This window comes from Triturus cristatus, chromosome 6 (assembly GCF_964204655.1).
Source record: "Triturus cristatus chromosome 6, aTriCri1.1, whole genome shotgun sequence".
Taxonomy (NCBI): domain Eukaryota; kingdom Metazoa; phylum Chordata; class Amphibia; order Caudata; family Salamandridae; genus Triturus; species Triturus cristatus.
In genome coordinates, this window is record NC_140589.1 from 1,676,990,747 (window position 1) to 1,677,009,736 (window position 18,990).

An 18,990-nucleotide genomic window follows, 5' to 3' on the forward strand; every position below is an offset into this window, starting at 1 on the left:
TTCTCTATCCCAGTAAAATTCTGGATAGTGAAGCCACAAGAGAACTCTGTGGAACAAAGAAACCTATTGCATGAGTGTGAATAAGACTTCATACCTTTGAATGGGATGGAGCTCAAAAGAGCGAGCATACGAGAACTCCCCTTTGTCATACTAAATCACCGCTCGCAAACCCTATGCATTACGGGAGCCAGCTATTGTGTTAACAAGTATTATCACTGTCAAAATAGTCACCATATGAGACATGACAATGGTGACATACCCTTACAGTACTACCAGTAGTAACCCCACTGCTGATCAGAAAGGAGAACCAACACATATGTAATTAAAAACTTTAGCAACATGAAATACCTCCACATAAGAATTAATAGCCATAGTTGTGAGTACTCTCTGGTGTCAAGAAAGTAACAGTAAAACAGCAATAAGTCTTCTAGAGATCCCTGTGTGTACACACTCAAACACACATGAGGGTAGTTTGAGATCCCTGTGCACATGTGTACACACACCACACTCATCCTATGCAGCATTTGAGGTATTTTCCCATCTCCACTCAAACTCCTCATTTGCTCTGTTGCTACCCTATCTGGCTTACAAAATCCCACTTCAACTCAAGTATATCTATTCAGGCTATTGCTGATACTTTTTATGGACTTTTTGCATACCCCCTCCCCACACACACACTACATTCTCACACACAAAGTTTGACAGAGTGGGACCTCAAAAGGCCCAATGACCTTATAGTTTTGATTGGTTGGGTTGAAGCCCCTCTGTTTTTTGTCACTGTGGGTGTGTGTTGTATAAAGGGTACTACCATTGGTATCACTGGCAGCTACTTTGAGGGTCATGCAGGAGACAGCACCTCTCACCTAGAGGCCTTCTGAATGAAGTATTGGATTGGGATCAACACCCGCAAGCTGCTTTATATTATGGCAGCTGGTGAGCTACCTGTAGCTCATGAGCTACTCATTGGAGACCCGTGCTTTAAATGACAGACATCAGGCAGCCCTTAGGCTACTCGAACTCATGATCCAGTAGAACAAGCCATCCTACTCTGATGACTGAGAGTGGTTGGGGAATTTCAGGGATTGTGTTTGGAAAAAATTCAGTGTTTCTTTTCTTTGGATTGTCTTTGAATCTTCAAACCCTCTGGTTGCAGGATCGTACCTTTGGGCTCCTTTCTGTGTGACCACACCCATGTGACATCCAGAGTGTTTTGCTCTCTTAGCAGGCATTCTAGCCCTCCACTAAAGCTGTCCCCACATCATGAAGCCCACCTCTGTCTTCCTACAAGGACTTGTGTGGACATGCATACTGTGTTTCAAAAAGCAGCATATGTCATTGTCATCAGTGCATTTTTGTGAGATCTCACGAGAGCTAGTACTCTTGTGAGTGTTCTGATATCGCACATGGATCTTGTGAGATTTGATAGCCTGGTATGAAACCCTACTGTGGCCTCTTATGGCCAACAATTAGGTGCACTGAAACAAAATTAGTGGTGTTGAGTTAGATCCAGAGACATACAGATTGCCTTGCAATTAGGAGTCCAGTCACGTGCCCACAAGGCACATGTAGAGTAAATGTTGAACCCGTTGTTGGTGATTCAAAAACATGGGCCCTCAGGGGTCTCCAGAGCCCAAGATCAGTGGCGGCTCCTCCACTAAGGCGGAGGAATGTCACCACACTGCTTGGCAGCAGTGAAATAAAGGAAAAATAAAATGCTAATAACTTGAAGTTATTATAAAAAAAATGTATTTCCTGCTGCGGCAGCTTTGCGGGTGGGGTTTCTCTGACGACAGAGGAGCAGGGGGAGAAATGGTGGCAAACTGTAAGTGTGTATGACTGTTTATCCGGCCGTCTGAGGCCGGCCAAACAGTCATGCGCACTTTGCATGTTCCTAACTCAGGCTACATTACAGCCTGGGTGAAGAGCATGCCCAGGGTCCGAGTTCCTGGCTCAGCGCCGAACCACGGTACTCAGACCAATCACAACACTGCATTGCAACATTGTGATTGGCTTAGGGGAGCCTGGGTGCTTCCTGTTCTGTTCCAACCGGAAGAGACGACAGAGTGACGACAGAAGAGAGACGTGGTAAGTTTTTTTTTCTTTATTTACACCCCCTTATCCCACACCCTAAACCCAGCTTTGCCACCCCCGATCCGTGCCGGCCGCCACTGCCCAAGATATTAAAGAGCCCTCGTGTAGCACGGACATGAATCTTGCAAGGAATATTTAACTGAAGAAGAAAGTGACTGAAGACATAGAGACTCAAAAGATTCAGTAAACATTCTATGCTTTGCAAAAACAGAAAATACAATAACACAACAAAAAGTGGTGGATATAATGTGTGCAAATGTCTCTGCCACTGGTAATCATTGGGTCCCATCGTAGTCCATTGATTTTTTGCCTGTAAGAACAAACCAGCTAGAAATGCTACACCATGTCTCCTCTAATCGAGACCAGGAGCAACCCCATACCGATTCCACCCATGTTGGCCTCATCAATGAGGTTGGAGCACGGGGCCCACGTCTGGTCAACTCAGTTGCACTTAGGTCGTCACATTAAAGCAACGATAGGTGTTGGGTGGAATACTTACCAAAGTATCAGGCACTCATGCCACATTCCAGTTCCTCATTTGTCAATAAAAATACAATAACCGCATCCCTGAGTACCTGTTTTGGAGCCTGTTAGATTTCTTTGGGACCAATAAGTAACATATGTTTAAAAGGTCTGAAATTCATTGTAGGCAACTTAGCAGGGTGTGTTTTCTCCATTAGCCACCATCCCCAGAGTGAAATCCCAGTAACCGATTCTTCTCCACTGGGTGGTATGAAGTCATCACAAGTCCCCTGGCATAGCACAAATATTTGAATCAAGTTTTATACAGCCTCCGGTGTTATTAATTGAGCTTCTCCCAGGGAAACCCTCCCTAACTACTTTGCCTCTTTGTGTGTTTGACTCAACTGCTTGTACCAATGGCGACTAGGATGCACAGGATGGGGATACATTTCTAAGCCAGTATAATTAAATTCTGACACCCGGTCCATCACCGGGGGTCATCATATCTTGATTATTAGTAAAAATGTGTATGCACCCAGTACTCAACATATTAAACACCTGTTGGTAATTCACATGTATGCAGATGACACTCAAATCTCTCAGACAAGAAAAAGAGAGCCAAACACCAGAGCAATGTTACTAAATGCCCATATTTGTTATTGGATACCAAAGACGTCCTTTTGTTTATTGGCACCAGGCAGGTATCCTAGTGCCTGGTGGCAGAAGAGAAAACAGAAAGTGAGAAAAATGCACTCCAAGCTCAAATTAAATCTCTCCTGTGACCCCAGTGGCAGCAGCCGCCAATCTAAAGTGGAGGGGCGGTGCTCAGCAGGCTAGGGAAATATTATATATATTTTTTAAAAGACTTACCTGCCGCTGACGTCTAGCATGAGAGAAGCGCCTGGATTGGCCTGAGTGGGCTGGTCGGATGCTCGCTCAGGCACAGGGAAACTGTGGCCTTTCTCCAATCCAGCTGTGCTTCACAGCTGGGTTGGAGAAATATAAGTGTGCATGTCTGTTTGGCCAGCCTAAGAAAGCTGGCCACACTGACATGCGCACTTATAAGTGCCCACCACTCCTCACTGCCATGGCCCCGCCTGCCCCAGCCAAGACTCCATGGCTCTGGCTGTGATACATAAATGATAATAAAATTGTTTTATTATCATTTTATTTTTCATCTGCTGGCAGTGGGGCAACTTTCCTCCGCTATTACGGAGGGGCCGCGCCTGTGTGACCCTCAAGTTAGCTAATTATTTAAGGGAACCAACCTCGAGCATCCATGCTTTGGAAAATCACTTCTTCAAATATACAACTGGGTAAAAATGATATGATACCTCATTATGGGGAGGTTAGACAAATGCATGGCCAATTATATTGGCAATATGTACTGCAAAGTGGCAAGATTAGTGTTAGAAATTTGGTTTCTGGTTGGCAGGGGCATGCACCCTTTCCAACCAGGAAACAAAATCCTAATCAGGGTAAATCAGGTAAACACCATAAATTAATTTGTGCTCATCCTCTAGTAGCTTGGTACACCGCAGGCAGGCGTAACCTAAGAGGCAATGTGTGAAGTATTTGTACAACACATCAAACAGTAACAGTGCAAACATCACAAAAACACTCCACACCAGTTTAGAAAAATAGATGATGAGTTTGTAAAGAAAACAAGACTAAAACAACAAAAATCCAAAATGTAGAAGTCGAGATATGAATTTTTAAAGATTAAAAGTGAAAAAAAAGCTCTTAGAAGCACTAAGTGCCTATGGAGTTTTTTGGTCACGCTGGAGTGGAGAAAAGTCAAGAGTTCAGGCCGACCGTGAAGCCCACTGAACAAAAGTACCTTGATCCTGGTTACAACAGCAGAATGCGGGGTGCAACTGAGTGATTCGTCAATGTCGATCCCACGATGTCGAAGCGCCAATTCCAAAGGTAAAGCGCCGGGTGCAAGATGCGTTGGTTCCAAAGCCGATGCACCAGGTTTCTCAGTGCAGTTGAGGGGATGCGTGGATCATCTCTCAGTGCAGCGGCAGTGGTTCTGATGCATCTGTTCCATTGGCGATGCGCTGATTGCAAGTGCGATGCGCCGGTGCTGTTCCTACAACTGCAGGGATACGTTGATTCTGTTCATGCAGAAGAGGATACTCCGAAGCCATTGGAACAAGCACCTGGATCCACTTCCAGTGGGCCAGGCACAGGAGCAGGGAGTAAGACTTTGATATCCCTGAGTCTTAAACCAGGAGGCAAGCTAGCATGCCATTGGAGATCACTCTGGATACAAGTCAAAGAGTCCAGTTCTTCCTTAGCAGGGCAGACAGCAGCAGGGCATCACAGCAGGAAAGCGGTTCTTCCAGAGCAGCAGTCCAGCAGAGTGGCAGTCCTTGTAGCAGCTCAGCAGTCCTCCCTCCTGGCTGAGTTTTTCACAGGTCCAGTAGTGTCTGATTTGGTGGGTTCAGAGACCCAGTAATTATACCCAGTGGTGCCTTTTAAGTAGAGGTGACTTCAAAGAGGGGCTTTGAAATGCACAAAGGTCCTCCCTCCCAGCTCTGGCTCCAGACTCACTACAAGGGGGTATGCAGCCCTTTGTGTGGTGACAGAACACGGCCTATTCGTGTGTAAGTGTCCGCTCCTACCTCCATGCCCAGGATGGCCCATCAGGATGTGGATGGCCACTCTGTCACACCTAAGCTCCCATTGTGTGTTGCTGTCTAGAGGGAATGCGCACAAAGTCCAGCTGCCACTCACCCCCAGACGTGTTTTGAAGACAGGCTGCAGGCACACACAACTAACAGCAGAAAAATGCCATCCCTCTAAAAGCAACATTTTTAAAAGGGTGGTGATAAATGTATCTTTACCGCTAAAGAGGATTGATAATTACCATTCCATTCATGTGAAAGATGACAGATCTACTCCTTCTCAATCAGGAATTACAGCTTATAAGTGTAAGGATGTCCCAATGCTAACCTATGAAAGGGGTAACCCTCAAGTAGTGAAAAACGAATTTAGGAGTTTTTCACTACCAGGATATGTAAAACTTAAAGGTATATGTCCTACCTTTTAATTACACTGCAACCTACCCTATGGGCTACATAGGGCCTACCTTAGGGGTGATTTGTATGTTAAAAAGGGTAATTTAAAGCTTGGCAGGAGATTTTAAATTCCAGGTTGGCATGGCAGTAAAACTGCACACACTGGTTCTGAAGTGGCAGGCCTGACACATGTTGAAAGTGTTTTTTTGTGTAGGTGGCACAATTAGTGCTGCAGACCCACTAGTAGCATTTAATTCACAGACCCTGAGCACATGTAGTCCACTCTGCTAGGGACTTGTAGATAAATTAAATATGCCAGTTGTGGATAAGTCAATCAAACCATGTTTTTAGAGTAGTAGTATAATGCACTGTAGAGGTGGTTGGCAGTTGTAAGAGTCCTAAAGCCAACAAGAAGAAATCTGAAAAAATATGAGGCAAGAAAGTTTGGGGTGACCCCCAAAGGCTGTCCGGTCTAACAATTAGCAGTCCGTTTCGCCTGCGATCTAAAGTAATACAACCACCTCAAGCATGGTCTTCTTACCATTGTGACTTTTGGTATCCAGGATGAAATTGCAGTGCCTTTTCACTCTGCATGAGGTCTTCAGCAACAAGGTACTGAGGTACTTGTAGGAGTTTTCACCAAGGATAAGCCATGACCCTTCATTTGAACAGGACACAAATATTCTGCCAAATGCTAATCTATCAGAAAAGACATGGAGTCAGGCTTCTGGGAGTAAAGGGTTTTAGGCTATGTAGGACACTGAGCTCAGCCAAACTTTGGGGCTCATAAGGATGGCGGACGGACTTGAGTCCCTCCGCCATCATAGTGTAAACCGGGACCGTCCGCCGTGCATGCGGCGGTCCTGCACACCCGATCATGATGCGACCGCCACCATGGGGGTCGGGTCTTGATTATTAACATTGCGGCGGGTGCTGCTGAGAGCAGCACCCGCCGCGTTGTCAATATGCCGTGTTGTGCATTTCACAGCATTACATGCCAGCTGTAGCCAGCATCATGATTTGGTGGACAGTGCCTGTAAGATTGCTTTTGGTGGACCCGTGGCGGACGGTCTTTGCATCCGCCACGGTCCAAGCGCGATTCTCTCTGCCATCATAATGTGGCGGGTGGGAAAATTGCTGTACAGTTGCGGAAGGACCGCCACCATATGGCTGGCGGTGACGAGCCTTCCGCAATCGTAATCGGCCCCTATGTTCATTTCAGGAAGTAAAATTCCAAAAACAAGCTTTCTACATTGTAAGTGCTAGTAGGTGGTGAACACCTAATTGTGTTAGTATACAAATAGCGTGTGGCAGTCAACCTCCACCTAGCCATTAACCACATAACTATAAACCTTCTTATACTACTTTCAACCAGTAGTAAAAACTGAGGGCCTCATTTATGAAAAGTGACGCATCCCTGCGTGAAAACAGCGATGCGTCACTTTTCAATGCGCCCTCCTTGCGACATGCTGGATGCGTCATATTCACAATATGACACATCATGTCGCAAGGAGTTACAGATACGTCAGTATTTCTGATGTATCTGTAGGCGTAAAAATGGCGCATTGCTGGAGTGTGTCACAAAAGTGACGCAACTTCAGCAATGGATAATTTAACATGGGCAAGTCCCATTTCAATGTGCCTGCGTCAGTCTTACGCCTGCTATGAGGCAGGCGTAAGATTTTGACGCATTTGCGTCCTAGAAGTGACGCAGTGAAATCTCATAGATTTCACTGCGTCACTTCTACGAGGCTTACTTGCGTCAAACGCCCACCCTGCATACATTATACCTGACGCAGGTATAATGTGGCGCAGGGGTTTACAAAGTGACGCATCTACCCAAATGCGTCACTTTGTAAATATGACGCAACATGGTGCATTTTTAACCGTGCTGGTGCGTCACAAAAAAGTGACGCACCGGCGGCGCAAAAGTGACGCAAGGGCTCATAAATAAGCCCCTGAAAGTCCAAACTGTCTTTGGCGAGCTATGCAATTATCCAGCTAGGTAGTGTATACCTGACTTCAATGTATAGAGTAACAGTGTGCACCAGCTTATTAAATGTTCCTTGGGAGGTCATGAAGCAACTATTGTGGCTATGAAGAAAATATCATAAGTTTACACACCGTCACCATCGGCTGTAGTTTCTATTGTATTGTAACTTCACTTCTTATACATGAAAGAGCGCTGGTTCCTGCCACCGAAGATGCATACATATAATTTCACGGCATTATTAGAGAAAACCATTTAGCCAAAAGTAAAGTGTTATAGCATATGTTTACGGGAAATATCATATCTAGCTCTTTAAGCCCAATTGCAGTTTTGCATAAATGCACGCTTTTGTGTTTGAACTTCTTAAACATGACAGTGGATATATGAAGAACGTTTTTTTAATACCACTGCTTTTTGGGGGGTACAGACCACATGGTATGCTGAAATACAGAGAGGACAGTACAGATAAAGGAAGTCATCTAGGCTTTACATCTTAAAAAATCATGTTCTTTGTTTGGAAATGCCTTGACCATTTACTTTTTGTATTTCATCCATCAGATATTTGATTTATACAAAAATCTTGAACTGAAAGAGAATAAAATACAGCAGCTGGCGGATACAGTAAAATGGTGTGAGAATGAATACAGACAGTTTATTCAGTACTTTAGTACAAATGGGAACTTGCCTACAAGCACACAGGTATGGAACTATCTGTTAAGTAATCATTTCATCTATTTCATGTATCGTGCCTTCCTTTCAGACTGTCTTCCATTGACGTAGGCTACTTTACTCATGCGTCCTGCCATGGTGCCATCCAGTGCATTCCACCATGTTGTGCTGAGCTCGAACCTCAGGTTGTGATTAGCGTTAGGACCTGAGGAGTGAGGCATGTTATGCTTATAGGCCTGCACCGCAGCAGTAGGAGGTAACGAACTTGCCGAAGTGTTCCTAATATGTTAATCAGCTTAACTCTTACTGTAGGGGTCGTCCTAATATCCCTGAAGGGTTTAGTCTTTAACTCGCTTCTACCAAAATCTAAGCTAGACTCCAAGACGGTGAGCAATTACAGCCCTATTGATGGCCTGAGAGAAAGGGTGTGGGAATACCAGCCACAGGCTTCTCTTGAGGACAGGGCTGCTCCACGCCACTTAATTAGGGTTCAGTCCCCAGCATGACACATATTCTACCCATTCCTGGCCTTCCCTAGCACTGCTTTTAAGAGGAATCAGGACATTTCTGGCATTTATATATGCTAAGTTCTACGAATCCTGGCCTTTCCAGTTTTACATGGATGCCGGAGGGACACATTCCAGCGGCCACTTCTCTGGAATACGTTACTCTTTGAGACTCACTTTATACTGACCCTCATGGGCCAAAAAAGAGCTTCCAAAATCTACATTTCTAACCATTACGGTCATAAGATTCTATACCTATCCTGTTATTTGGGCTTCTCTGCCTTTTGTTCAGCCAACAGTTGATATTCTAAGTTTCCTTGGCGCTGTCATCTTGCCTTTTCAGTCTTTACTATTTAAAAAGCTTGATTTTCTTAAAATAGGTACGTTTGTCTCCAAATTGGTCTTGTACAATAAGCACTACGGTGTTCTTGCCACATGAGTAAAATAGTGTCCTGGTGTATCCAGACGCTTTGCATTGTAATTTCTGCAAGAGTGTCCTCTTTCTTTGCTCACTGCCCCAAAGTCTCACCGAACAATGACAAAGCGAGCGTGCAACAGCCTTTGTTGGTCCAGACCAGTCCCCTTTGCAGGAAGCATTCAGTTAAGCAGTAAGTGGACCTTACATTTACAAAATACAACAAACATTGCTTAAGAGCAACATTCAGCCCCTTCTTCTTCCTATTAGCTCTTACCTTTAATAAGGGCCCCTAACTGCGGGGGGGGTGGTGTACTTTACATTGCTTGTTTCTTGCATGATATTGATTAAGGGCTACTTTTGTGTGTAGTTCAGTAGCTGATTTTAGGGGAAAAGAAGCAGGCTGCCTGCAAACACAACAACTGTTGATTTCTGATGCCAAATCCAGCACGTCTGAAAAACAATTAGGCCAAAAAATGTTACAAAATATCTTTGCTGCTGCAGTGTGAATATTGCATTGCTATTAATGTGATAATCAGGTACATGCATCAAGGTAGACATCTGCGATTCCTTAATTGCGATTATTAAGGAATCGCAAAAGCCTATGCATGTAGAAATCGCTAAAAAAATAGCGATTTCTAAACATTCCTTAATTACGACTCGCAAATTGCGAGTCGCAATTAAGGAATGTCTTCTCATTCATTCCTATGGGCCTTGAGGCCCATAGGAATGAAGGGGAATTGCATTCGCAATTTGCGAGTACCCAATAGGTTCTCGCAAATTGCGTATGCAATTTCAAGAGTGCAAGGGTGTCAAAAGGACACCCTGTCCACCCCTGAAATCTGCATATGAGTACATCTTGCACACACACATGCCCCAAGGGCATGTGTGTGTGTAAAATTGAACTTTGAAAAAATGCACTTTAGTAAATTTTTCAAAGTTTTTGCAAATTACCATCGAGGACAAATTGATGGTAATTTGCAACTCCTATTAGCAAAATCGCTAATTCTTTTACTTTAATGCATTGCATTTAAGGAATCTCAATTTGCGATTCCTTAAATGCAATCACAATTTAAGTAATCGCAATTTAGAGATTACTTAAATTGCGATTTTTGCATTTGGGATGATGCACCCCAAATGCAAAAATACCGGTTTCAAAGGGGCAGATTCTGAGACTCTGCCCGTTTGCGACCGGTTTTTCTTTTGATGCATGTGCCTGTGTATTCTCAAACTAGATTCATTATTTAATTAGAACTATTTTGTGTTGTAGATTTTAATGCCATTATTTGTTGCACAAGAAAATGACTTGTAACATAAAGTAATGAGACACTGGGTCTTTGGGGTGTTCCGTAATATGACGTAGCTTCTCCTTTTTTTGATGTTGTCAATGGCTCCGCCCCCACACCGGATGTAAAGATCTTGGCTAACCGTATTGACAACTCAGTGTGGCTGGAAAGTGAGGTGAAGCAGCTCGTCCAGAGAGTGGCCCAGGAGCAGAGTCGGCTGGACCTGAGGCCTGTGCTGGACACCGTAGAAGACGTCAAGGGAAAGCTTGCATTAATGGAAACCTACGAGCATCGCTTAGGTAGGGTTCCATTTTATTATTTCTTGTAGATAGCGTTCACACTCTGCAGAGGCTGCACCAAAGCGCGCCGTGAGGGCGTGGGGAGGGTTGATAGGGGTAATTCTTCACACCTTACAGAACACAAGTTCTCAGGTTCTTCGCAGCCTGAAGGAAAATTACCTTTGAAGTAAACCAGAGGACCTGCAGCCAAGTATCTTTTCAGGGCTTTCCTTGAATGTCAGGAAGTTGATATTGCCACGGTTTTTTCATAGAAATGGAAAATCCTTGTCTTTCCTGTATTTTATTCACCTTGACGCTAGTGGGAAAATGTAATCTTATATGTTTGATTAAATCTGTGCAATAGAAAGCGAGTCGTGGAAAGGCACAGTTGTGGCTTTATTTATTTTTTACTTATTCTGAAATATATTAAAATGAAACATCCTCACCAAAAAGGGCATCGAAGTGCTGTAACTCAGCAAAATAATTGTGAAAGTCCAAGATCTTTGTGCTGTGTAATCCTACTTTTTTTCCAGACCTAATGAATTCCGTCCATCTTTACAGAGGTCTTGGGCCAGATGTAGGTGGCCAAATAGCAATCGGTAACGCTGAAATTAGCAGAATTCCAGCGTTTGCTATCGTATTTGGCTGCGAGCAATGTAGGTGACTTTAAACCTACTAGCAAAATAAGGAATCGCAAAATTGCGATTCCTTATTTTGCTCTTGCATTTAAGGAATCGGAAATTGAGATTCCTTAAATGCAATGTAAGTAGCACAAACGTAAGTGCACTTTAGCCTTAAGGAATCGCAAATTACCACAAAATTCAAGTTGGTGGTAATTAGCGATTTCATTTAAAAAAGCAATTTTTTGCTTTTTTAAAGTGCCATGTGGCACACATTCATGCCCTTAGGGAATGTATGTGCACCACATGTGCACACATGCACATTTCAGGGGTGCAACAGGGTGTCCTTTTGACACCCTGGCACCCTTGAAATAGCGCCCGCTATTTGCCATTCTTTAATAGCGAATCGCTAATAGTGAATATCTTCCCATTCATTCCTATGGGCCTCCTAGCCCATAGGAATGAATGGGTAGGTAATCCTTATTACCTAATCTCAATTTGCAATTCTTTATTAAGGAATGTTAAGGAATCGCTAATATTTTAGCGATTCTTACCTACATTCAATTTTGCGAGTCCTTAATAGCGAATCGGTACAATTCGCTATTAAGGATTCGCAAATTTGATTTTACCTACATCTGGCCCTAAGTCAGCTTTTCATATCAATCAGGAAATATTAATTCCAATGGTTTTCTCGGGCTGTTCCTCCACTCTGGCCAATAAAACACTTTACAGTTTGAAAATAAAGTTAGCTCTGAATTTCTATTCTCACCAACTAAAGACATAAAGACCATCTCATAGGCTTTTTGTCTAAAGATGGGATGTTCCTGACAGGCAAGGTTACCTAAGCTGCAGCGTATTCTAGAACTCAATTATCTCTCATTCGGTGAATGTACCAATATAGTCTTCGTCTACGGGATCCATACTCTGTCAACACCGATTAACGAGGATTTCTTGGGTCTACAATATTTGTACCTGACAAGGAGATTAGTTGTACAGCTATTTGGACTACCCACATGCTTTCTTTGTGCAGTTATAATCTTTGATGTTGTTGGCTAGACTGAATATTTGTGAATGCATTTTTTGTTTTCTCTCTTTAGGGGATACACAATTAATGTCTTTCCAGTTTAGATGTCTAACATGTTTTGCAACTTGGCCTGTGAACTCACATAAGATGATTAAGGACATGCCAGCATGACCAAATATTTCTGTGTGAACCACTTGAGCACCATCATGGTCTCCAGGTGTTTTTGATGACTATGGGCCATATGTAGGTAATTTCTATTTACCGATTCCTAAATACCGTATTTTACCTATTCGGTATTTAAGAATCAGTAAATAGAATGTAGGTAAAAAATCGGTAAATTTTACCGATTCGGTAATATTCGTTATTACCGATTCGGTATTTACCGAATCGGTAATAAGGAATACCTTCCCATTCATTCCTATGGGCCTGGAAGCCCATAGGAATGAATGGGAAGCCATTCACTATTACCGATTCGGGAAATACCGATTTGGTAATAGGGGGAGCATATTCAAGGGTGGCAGGGTGTCACATTGACACCCTGTTGCACCCCTGAATCGTGCATGTGTGCACATGTGGCGCACATACATGCCACATGGCACTTTTAAAAAAGCACAAAATTGCTTTTTAAAAGGTATTCGGTATTTACCACCAACCTGTAGTTGGTGGTAAATAACGAATCCTTAAACCAAAAATGCACTCACTTGAGTGCTCCCTACATAGGATTTAAGGATTCGGTAATTTACCGATTCCTTAAAATAACGAATCGGTAAATTACCGAATCCTTAAATCCAGCCTCCTACATCGCAAAGGGCTAAATACCGGTCGGTAACGGGAAATGTACCGATTTTCGGACGTTACCGACCGGTATTAGCCCACCTACATATGGCCCTATATTTGGGTTATGCAACAATGAGCCAAATTCAGGGATTTCCCCTTCTTCTTTATTTGAAGGATTTGCGATTTAACTATAGGTTTAAGTGTGGGTGAAGTGAGTGCATGTGTGGTGTATGTGTTTCCCTCTCTTCTTCCTCAGTGGCTGCAGTGAATGGAGCTAACTGAGGTTATCTGACCTGTTACTGGTGGGAGCGGGTCTGCTAGAATAGATGTATGAGAGGAGCAAGGAGCAGTTGTTAAGAGAGATATAAAAGGAGTCTTTAAGCTTTTAGGCCGAGATCCCAGATGTGCTGGGGGCTGTGTGCAGCTCACTGGGTGTGGATGGCATCAGCACCACTGCATTAGTGCTGTGGGGGGGGGGGGGGGGGGGGTAGGAGGATTAGTGTAGACTTGCTCTGAAACCTCTCCGGACAGAGTATTCTATGTTATGAGTAGGTGTCTCTCTCCTGAGCAGGGAATAGTTCAGCTTATTTAAACATTTACAACATTATATATTTCCACCAATGAAACAGTCGAATTATACGTTAGGTTTCAACGTACAAAGCATTTGCCTGTCATATTTTACCAATCTATGCAACCCTGCCCACATCTACAAAGAGAAACAATGCAAAATAAACAGACACTGCAAGTAGATTCTGTTATTCGTTACAAACACATGAATCCACTAAAAACAATTTCTATCATGAAGAGGATACTGAGGGAAAACAGTGTTAAAAACATAATTTCAAAACACATTAAGATTAGTCGAAAGCTTTCTCCTGGCAACTGCCTTAGTGAATTATAGGCAGCACCCAGACCAGGGCCGTTTCTAGGTGTTTTGCCGCCCTAGGCGAGAATTGAAAAATGCCACCCCCTCCCTTTTACTACCATCATTCTCTCCCCCTGTCATCTAGGCTAGAAGAATTAATGTATTCAGCCCTGTCAAGAATCACGCATCAGACATTAGACTAACGCATTTCAGTGTGGTGGTCCGCATCACCGCACTGAAATTCTCCCAATCGGTCCTAATGCATGAGAGGAAATTGCACCCCTCTCCCAATCCCTTGGTTTGGTACTAAAAACAGTACTAACTAGGGTGAAGTGGGTCCCTCACACTACTGTGCACGGGTGCCACTGCACATGCTGCACTACTAATAACTACGCCCCTGAGATACCTGGCACCCCATCTAACAAGGTCATACTCACCTCGCAAGCTACAACCACAGCAGAAGACACTGCAACCCTCTCACTAGCTGTCCTGCCTCAGTCCCAAACGATGGTGCATCTCTCACTGTCTCACTCTGTGTCTCTCTCCGTGTGCCCCTTCCCGCTATTCTCTCACTCCATTGGTCGGTCTGCTTGCCACTCTCTTTCCTTCTCTGGGTGTCTCCCTCCATTTCTATTGTTGTCTGCTGGCGCCCCTAATCAACCCCTCCCCAATAAGTCTCTCGACCTCTGTTATCTCTTTCTGTTGCATTTCTCTCTCTCTCTCTCTGGTAAAAAGGACATATTATTTTTACTGTTCTCTATAACAAAAGTGAACACTCGGTGGGGGTGGAGGGTGTCACTGGGACTCAACGCCCAGCAACTCAACCCCCCCCAAAAAAAGCTCACCTGGGTCATAACTGACATGAGAGGTGGATTCTGGTTGCTCTGCTCAGGGGCTTTTCAGCTGGTTTTCTGAACCAAGACATTTGCTGGTGAGATTTACAACGGAGTTCAGTTGCGCATGTGATGTAATTTACAACAGGCCCTGTGTTGAGGAGTTGCCAGCGTGTCCATATGTGCTGATGAGTCCTCCTGGAAGGCTGGGTTGTGTTTACAATGTTAAAAAGTCTTGGAGCACAGGCTGATTTGCTGATATATTGCTAAGTGTCCCTGCTGTGCTGGTGCAGCCGATTTACCAGCTGATGAGTCTGGAAGTTCTGATGAGTTTTACTCAGTCCACTGCTATACTAATGCCTCTTAGAGCCAGACCGGTGCTAATGACGAGTCTAACTGAATACCTGAGCGTGCTGATGACTCTTGGGTTTCCTATGCTGTATCTATACGTCTTGCATGACGCCCTGATATGCTGATGAGCCCCAAGGTATGTCCAGATATGTGGGAGGGTTTAATGGGAATCCCTATTGTCCTGATGGCCGGGTGTGCTGATGAGTCCTCCGCTGTATGGATGAGCCATGCAGCATCATGGCCAGATGTGCTGTGAGTATCACAGATGGAGCTCCTGTGTTGGTTAGCTCAATGTGGCAGACCTCTACCCCTGAACTTTCAGCCCTCCTCCTTGCCACCACTGCCCCTATCTTCTACCCCGTCTGCAACCTTCACCCGCCACACTAGGCCCCATAACCACCTCCACACCCGCCTACATGTCTCTGCCAGTCCTATCCACAACAGACCTTCAGCCCCCCGCCTCCCCTGGTCTCTGCCCCTAGGTCTTCCACACTACCCTGCTCTTCCTACTCCATATCGATATGGCCTGTCCTCTCCCAGGCCCTGCCTCTCTGCCTCCTTTGCCCCCCTCCTCTGTATGCCCCTAACTCCTTTCCTCTCGTTCTCTCCAGCCTCCTCTTTTGCTCCCCCTCCTCTCTAGCCACTCTCCCTTCAGTATTTACATTACAAGGGTGGCCCCGACGGCCGTCGGCTGTGACTCCTTCGTTGAGCACTCCTCCTCGGACCCTCTCTGCCCACCCTTCTAGCGCCTCCCCTGCCCTTCTCGGCGCTAGCTTCATATACATTCAAATAGGCTGTGTGGCCCCAACCTTCTTTTCCGCCTCTTTCCCCCCCCTGCACCCCCTACAGTTCCCATGCCCTCTTCACCCCTCTCTCTCGCCCGAATCACCGCAACACCTTGGCTGTCTCCTCCCCCCTCCGTCTATCCCGCCTTCCTTTCCCCCCTGTTATCCCCGCTCCGCTGTGCCGTCTCTCGCAGTGCCTCCTGCACGTCCCCGAGCCTTGTCCTCTCCACGCGGCCCTCTAGCGCCCTCCTTCCCAACCGCCCCCACTCCAGATCCCAGCATTGCGCCGGACTCTAGCCTCGCTCTCTGCCTCACGCGCTCGTCGCACTGCTGTCTTGTGCAGCTTCACCTCTTGCATACCACTTTTCGGAGGCCTCCCGCGCGCCGGCGCCACTTCACACTTTATTTCTATCTTTGCCTCCTCCATCAATCTCCCCCTTTCCCTGTATCTCCTCCTTCTCCCTGTTACCCCTCCCGCTCCTGACCTCTCTGCCCCTGCCTCCTCTACGGCGTTAAACATTCTTTCATAGACCCCCTCTTCATTTCTGAGTCTTTCTTCACTCTTTCGTTAATGACCTAGCCCACATAGCAATCTGAAACCTTGGCAGCTTTGTAAATTAGATGTAAAAGAACTTGTATTTTGCCGCCCTTCCCCTTTTGCCGCCCTAGGCGGCCGCCTAGTCTTGCCTAATGGTAGAAACGGCCCTGACCCAGACATACGTTTTTTAGTGTTTAATTGTAATTTGGACATATAGGCACGCTAGTGGGAGCAATGCCATTAATGATATACAAACTGTATACTGGTATAAGAGCTGACTACTGTGGGGTAGGGGAGGGATTAGGGGATAAAACAAGGCGCAGGCACAGCCATACATACGTTGTAGAATTTTATTTTCCAAACTCTACACATGTGCATCAGATACGTTCTACAGTGTTTTGAATCTTCAATTATCAATCAAACAATCTATATCACAAAACGAAAAGCAGAGTCGATTTATTTATAATTATTTAAAACTCGAATCCAGAGTTGATTGGTGTAGAACCCATAAAAGAGAGAAACAACAGCTCCGAATGTTATGTATGTGCACACGCTGCTTTGGTTTAGGAGCTTTAGCAGAGTTTTATATAGAGCGAACTTGACCCGAAACCAATCAGATATCAGAGCGCTTTACATAGCACCAGTTACGTTTTGTACATGAGGACACACATTCATTTTTAGGTCTCGCCTAGCTATTGCGATAGCAATCGCTATGCGAGACTCTAGTAAAGGGGCATTTCAAAGTGCTCCCAAAAGTGGACTGCATGGCGAGCACGCGCACAATCACGTGCATCGTGCCGCCATGCAATCCACTTTTGGGAAGCGCTTCAGCCCACTGGCGCGTACACCTACTTCAAAGGGTCCGCTCCCCCGCCTGGAATGCGCTCCCCCGCCCATTGCCGCTTCAAAGCACGCGTTTAGCAAGATTAAAGTGACACTTCAATCTGGGCGCGAGACTGAGTACAGCAGCTCGAGCCCACGGGAAGACACACGCTACTTTTGTCTTCCTTGTTGGTGATGTGCCAAGGAAAGATGATTTTTGGGAACTTGCACTTGTGGCTACTTTCCGAGGCAAGACTTGTGATATTTGATGTTCATGATCTCAATTATTCTTGTTATGTTTTCTAATCACTGCTGATAGATGGTCATAGCACTTTTGTGTGTATTACACCTGTCCAGTCTCGGCGTCGGCTCAGCATCCTGTGATTCTGGGCAAGCAACTTCATCTTCCCGTGCTTACTAAAAAGGAATGTTTCCTTGTTTATAGCTTCAATACAACAAAACACAAACCATATAAACTGCTCACACTGACACAAACTTCTTTGTCCATGCACCCTTATTTCTTTTAGCATTTACGTGTGTGTGCATTTCAAAGACTTTCCTGGATAAGGGTAGCCTGATGACAAATGTTACTTTTCTCGGCAATAAAATGCACATTGAAACTTAAAGGAACTGCTCACACTGCCACAGACTCCTTGGCGCGCACACCCTTCTTTCTTTAGCAACTACGTGAGTGCGCATTTGAAAGCGCTTCCAAGATAAGAGCAGCTTGATGGAAACGGTTACCCACAATTACACTGATGTTAACTACAAAGTAAAACCTCATTCTTACCAACAACGGCACAGGGCTTTCATTTTACTGTCACTTGGAGAGTAGTTACTATTTTAACCACTGTCAGAAGTTAGGGAGTTTGAAATCTATGTTTGGATTAACCAGGATTCACGTGACTGCCAAGTAGGTTGCGACATGTCCATGCTGTGTTTCACTCAACCATACGTTGTATTTCTGCACTAGCACTTTTACTTTTACTTTTGAACACCACAAAATTGAGCAATCCCACCAATTTTAGCGATGTTAGGAGGAAAACCGTGAATTACTGCACTTTTATAGCAAAGTTGCAGCGAATGGACCCCATGACCTTTGACCATGACCTATGCTTCCACTGTAAAACTCAACAGCAATTGGTACTCTGTGGGCTACTCATGACCCGGTGCCACTGCACCTGCTGCACTAACAATAGCTACACCCTGGCTGACTGATGACGTCATGTATGCCATGGCATGGAACATGCACAGGTACATTCTGGTATGTTGTCTATGATGTCAGCTAAACAAGCTTCAGCTGTCTGGATGAACTGTTTGTCCCCTTTTGAAATGAGCGCAAAATTGTTTGTCTGTGGGAGCCATTTATTTTCCGGCTGTATGCGCTTTTGTCGTACCGCAGTGCCAAAAACATACAGCTCCCTAGGGTGGAAAAGGCAGTGGTGCGCCCCTTAACAATCTGTCACCCAGGAGGCTTAAAGTGCAGAGCAGGCAACTTTAAAACTGGAGACCCAGGTTCTAATCTCTGAGTCAGCTCAGCAACCTGTGATTCGGGGCAAATTACATCCTCTTCCCGTGCCTACTACAAATGAATGTGTCCTCGTGTACAGCTTCAATACAAAAAAAAGTATAATTTACAACAAGCATTGAAA

At 44.8% G+C, this 18,990-nt stretch overlaps 1 protein-coding gene across 2 annotated transcripts in view; it reads left to right on the forward strand.

Moving 5' to 3' along the window:
• TRAF5 (TNF receptor associated factor 5) overlaps positions 1–18,990 on the forward strand; it is a 242,013-nt gene that overhangs the window by 219,722 nt on the left and 3,301 nt on the right. For both annotated transcript variants that reach the window (XM_085612843.1, XM_085612844.1), the window contains 2 exons: positions 8,128–8,268; positions 10,576–10,744. In XM_085612843.1, coding sequence (XP_085468969.1) covers positions 8,128–8,268; positions 10,576–10,744 — 310 coding nt within the window. The remainder of the gene's footprint in view (positions 1–8,127; positions 8,269–10,575; positions 10,745–18,990) is intronic.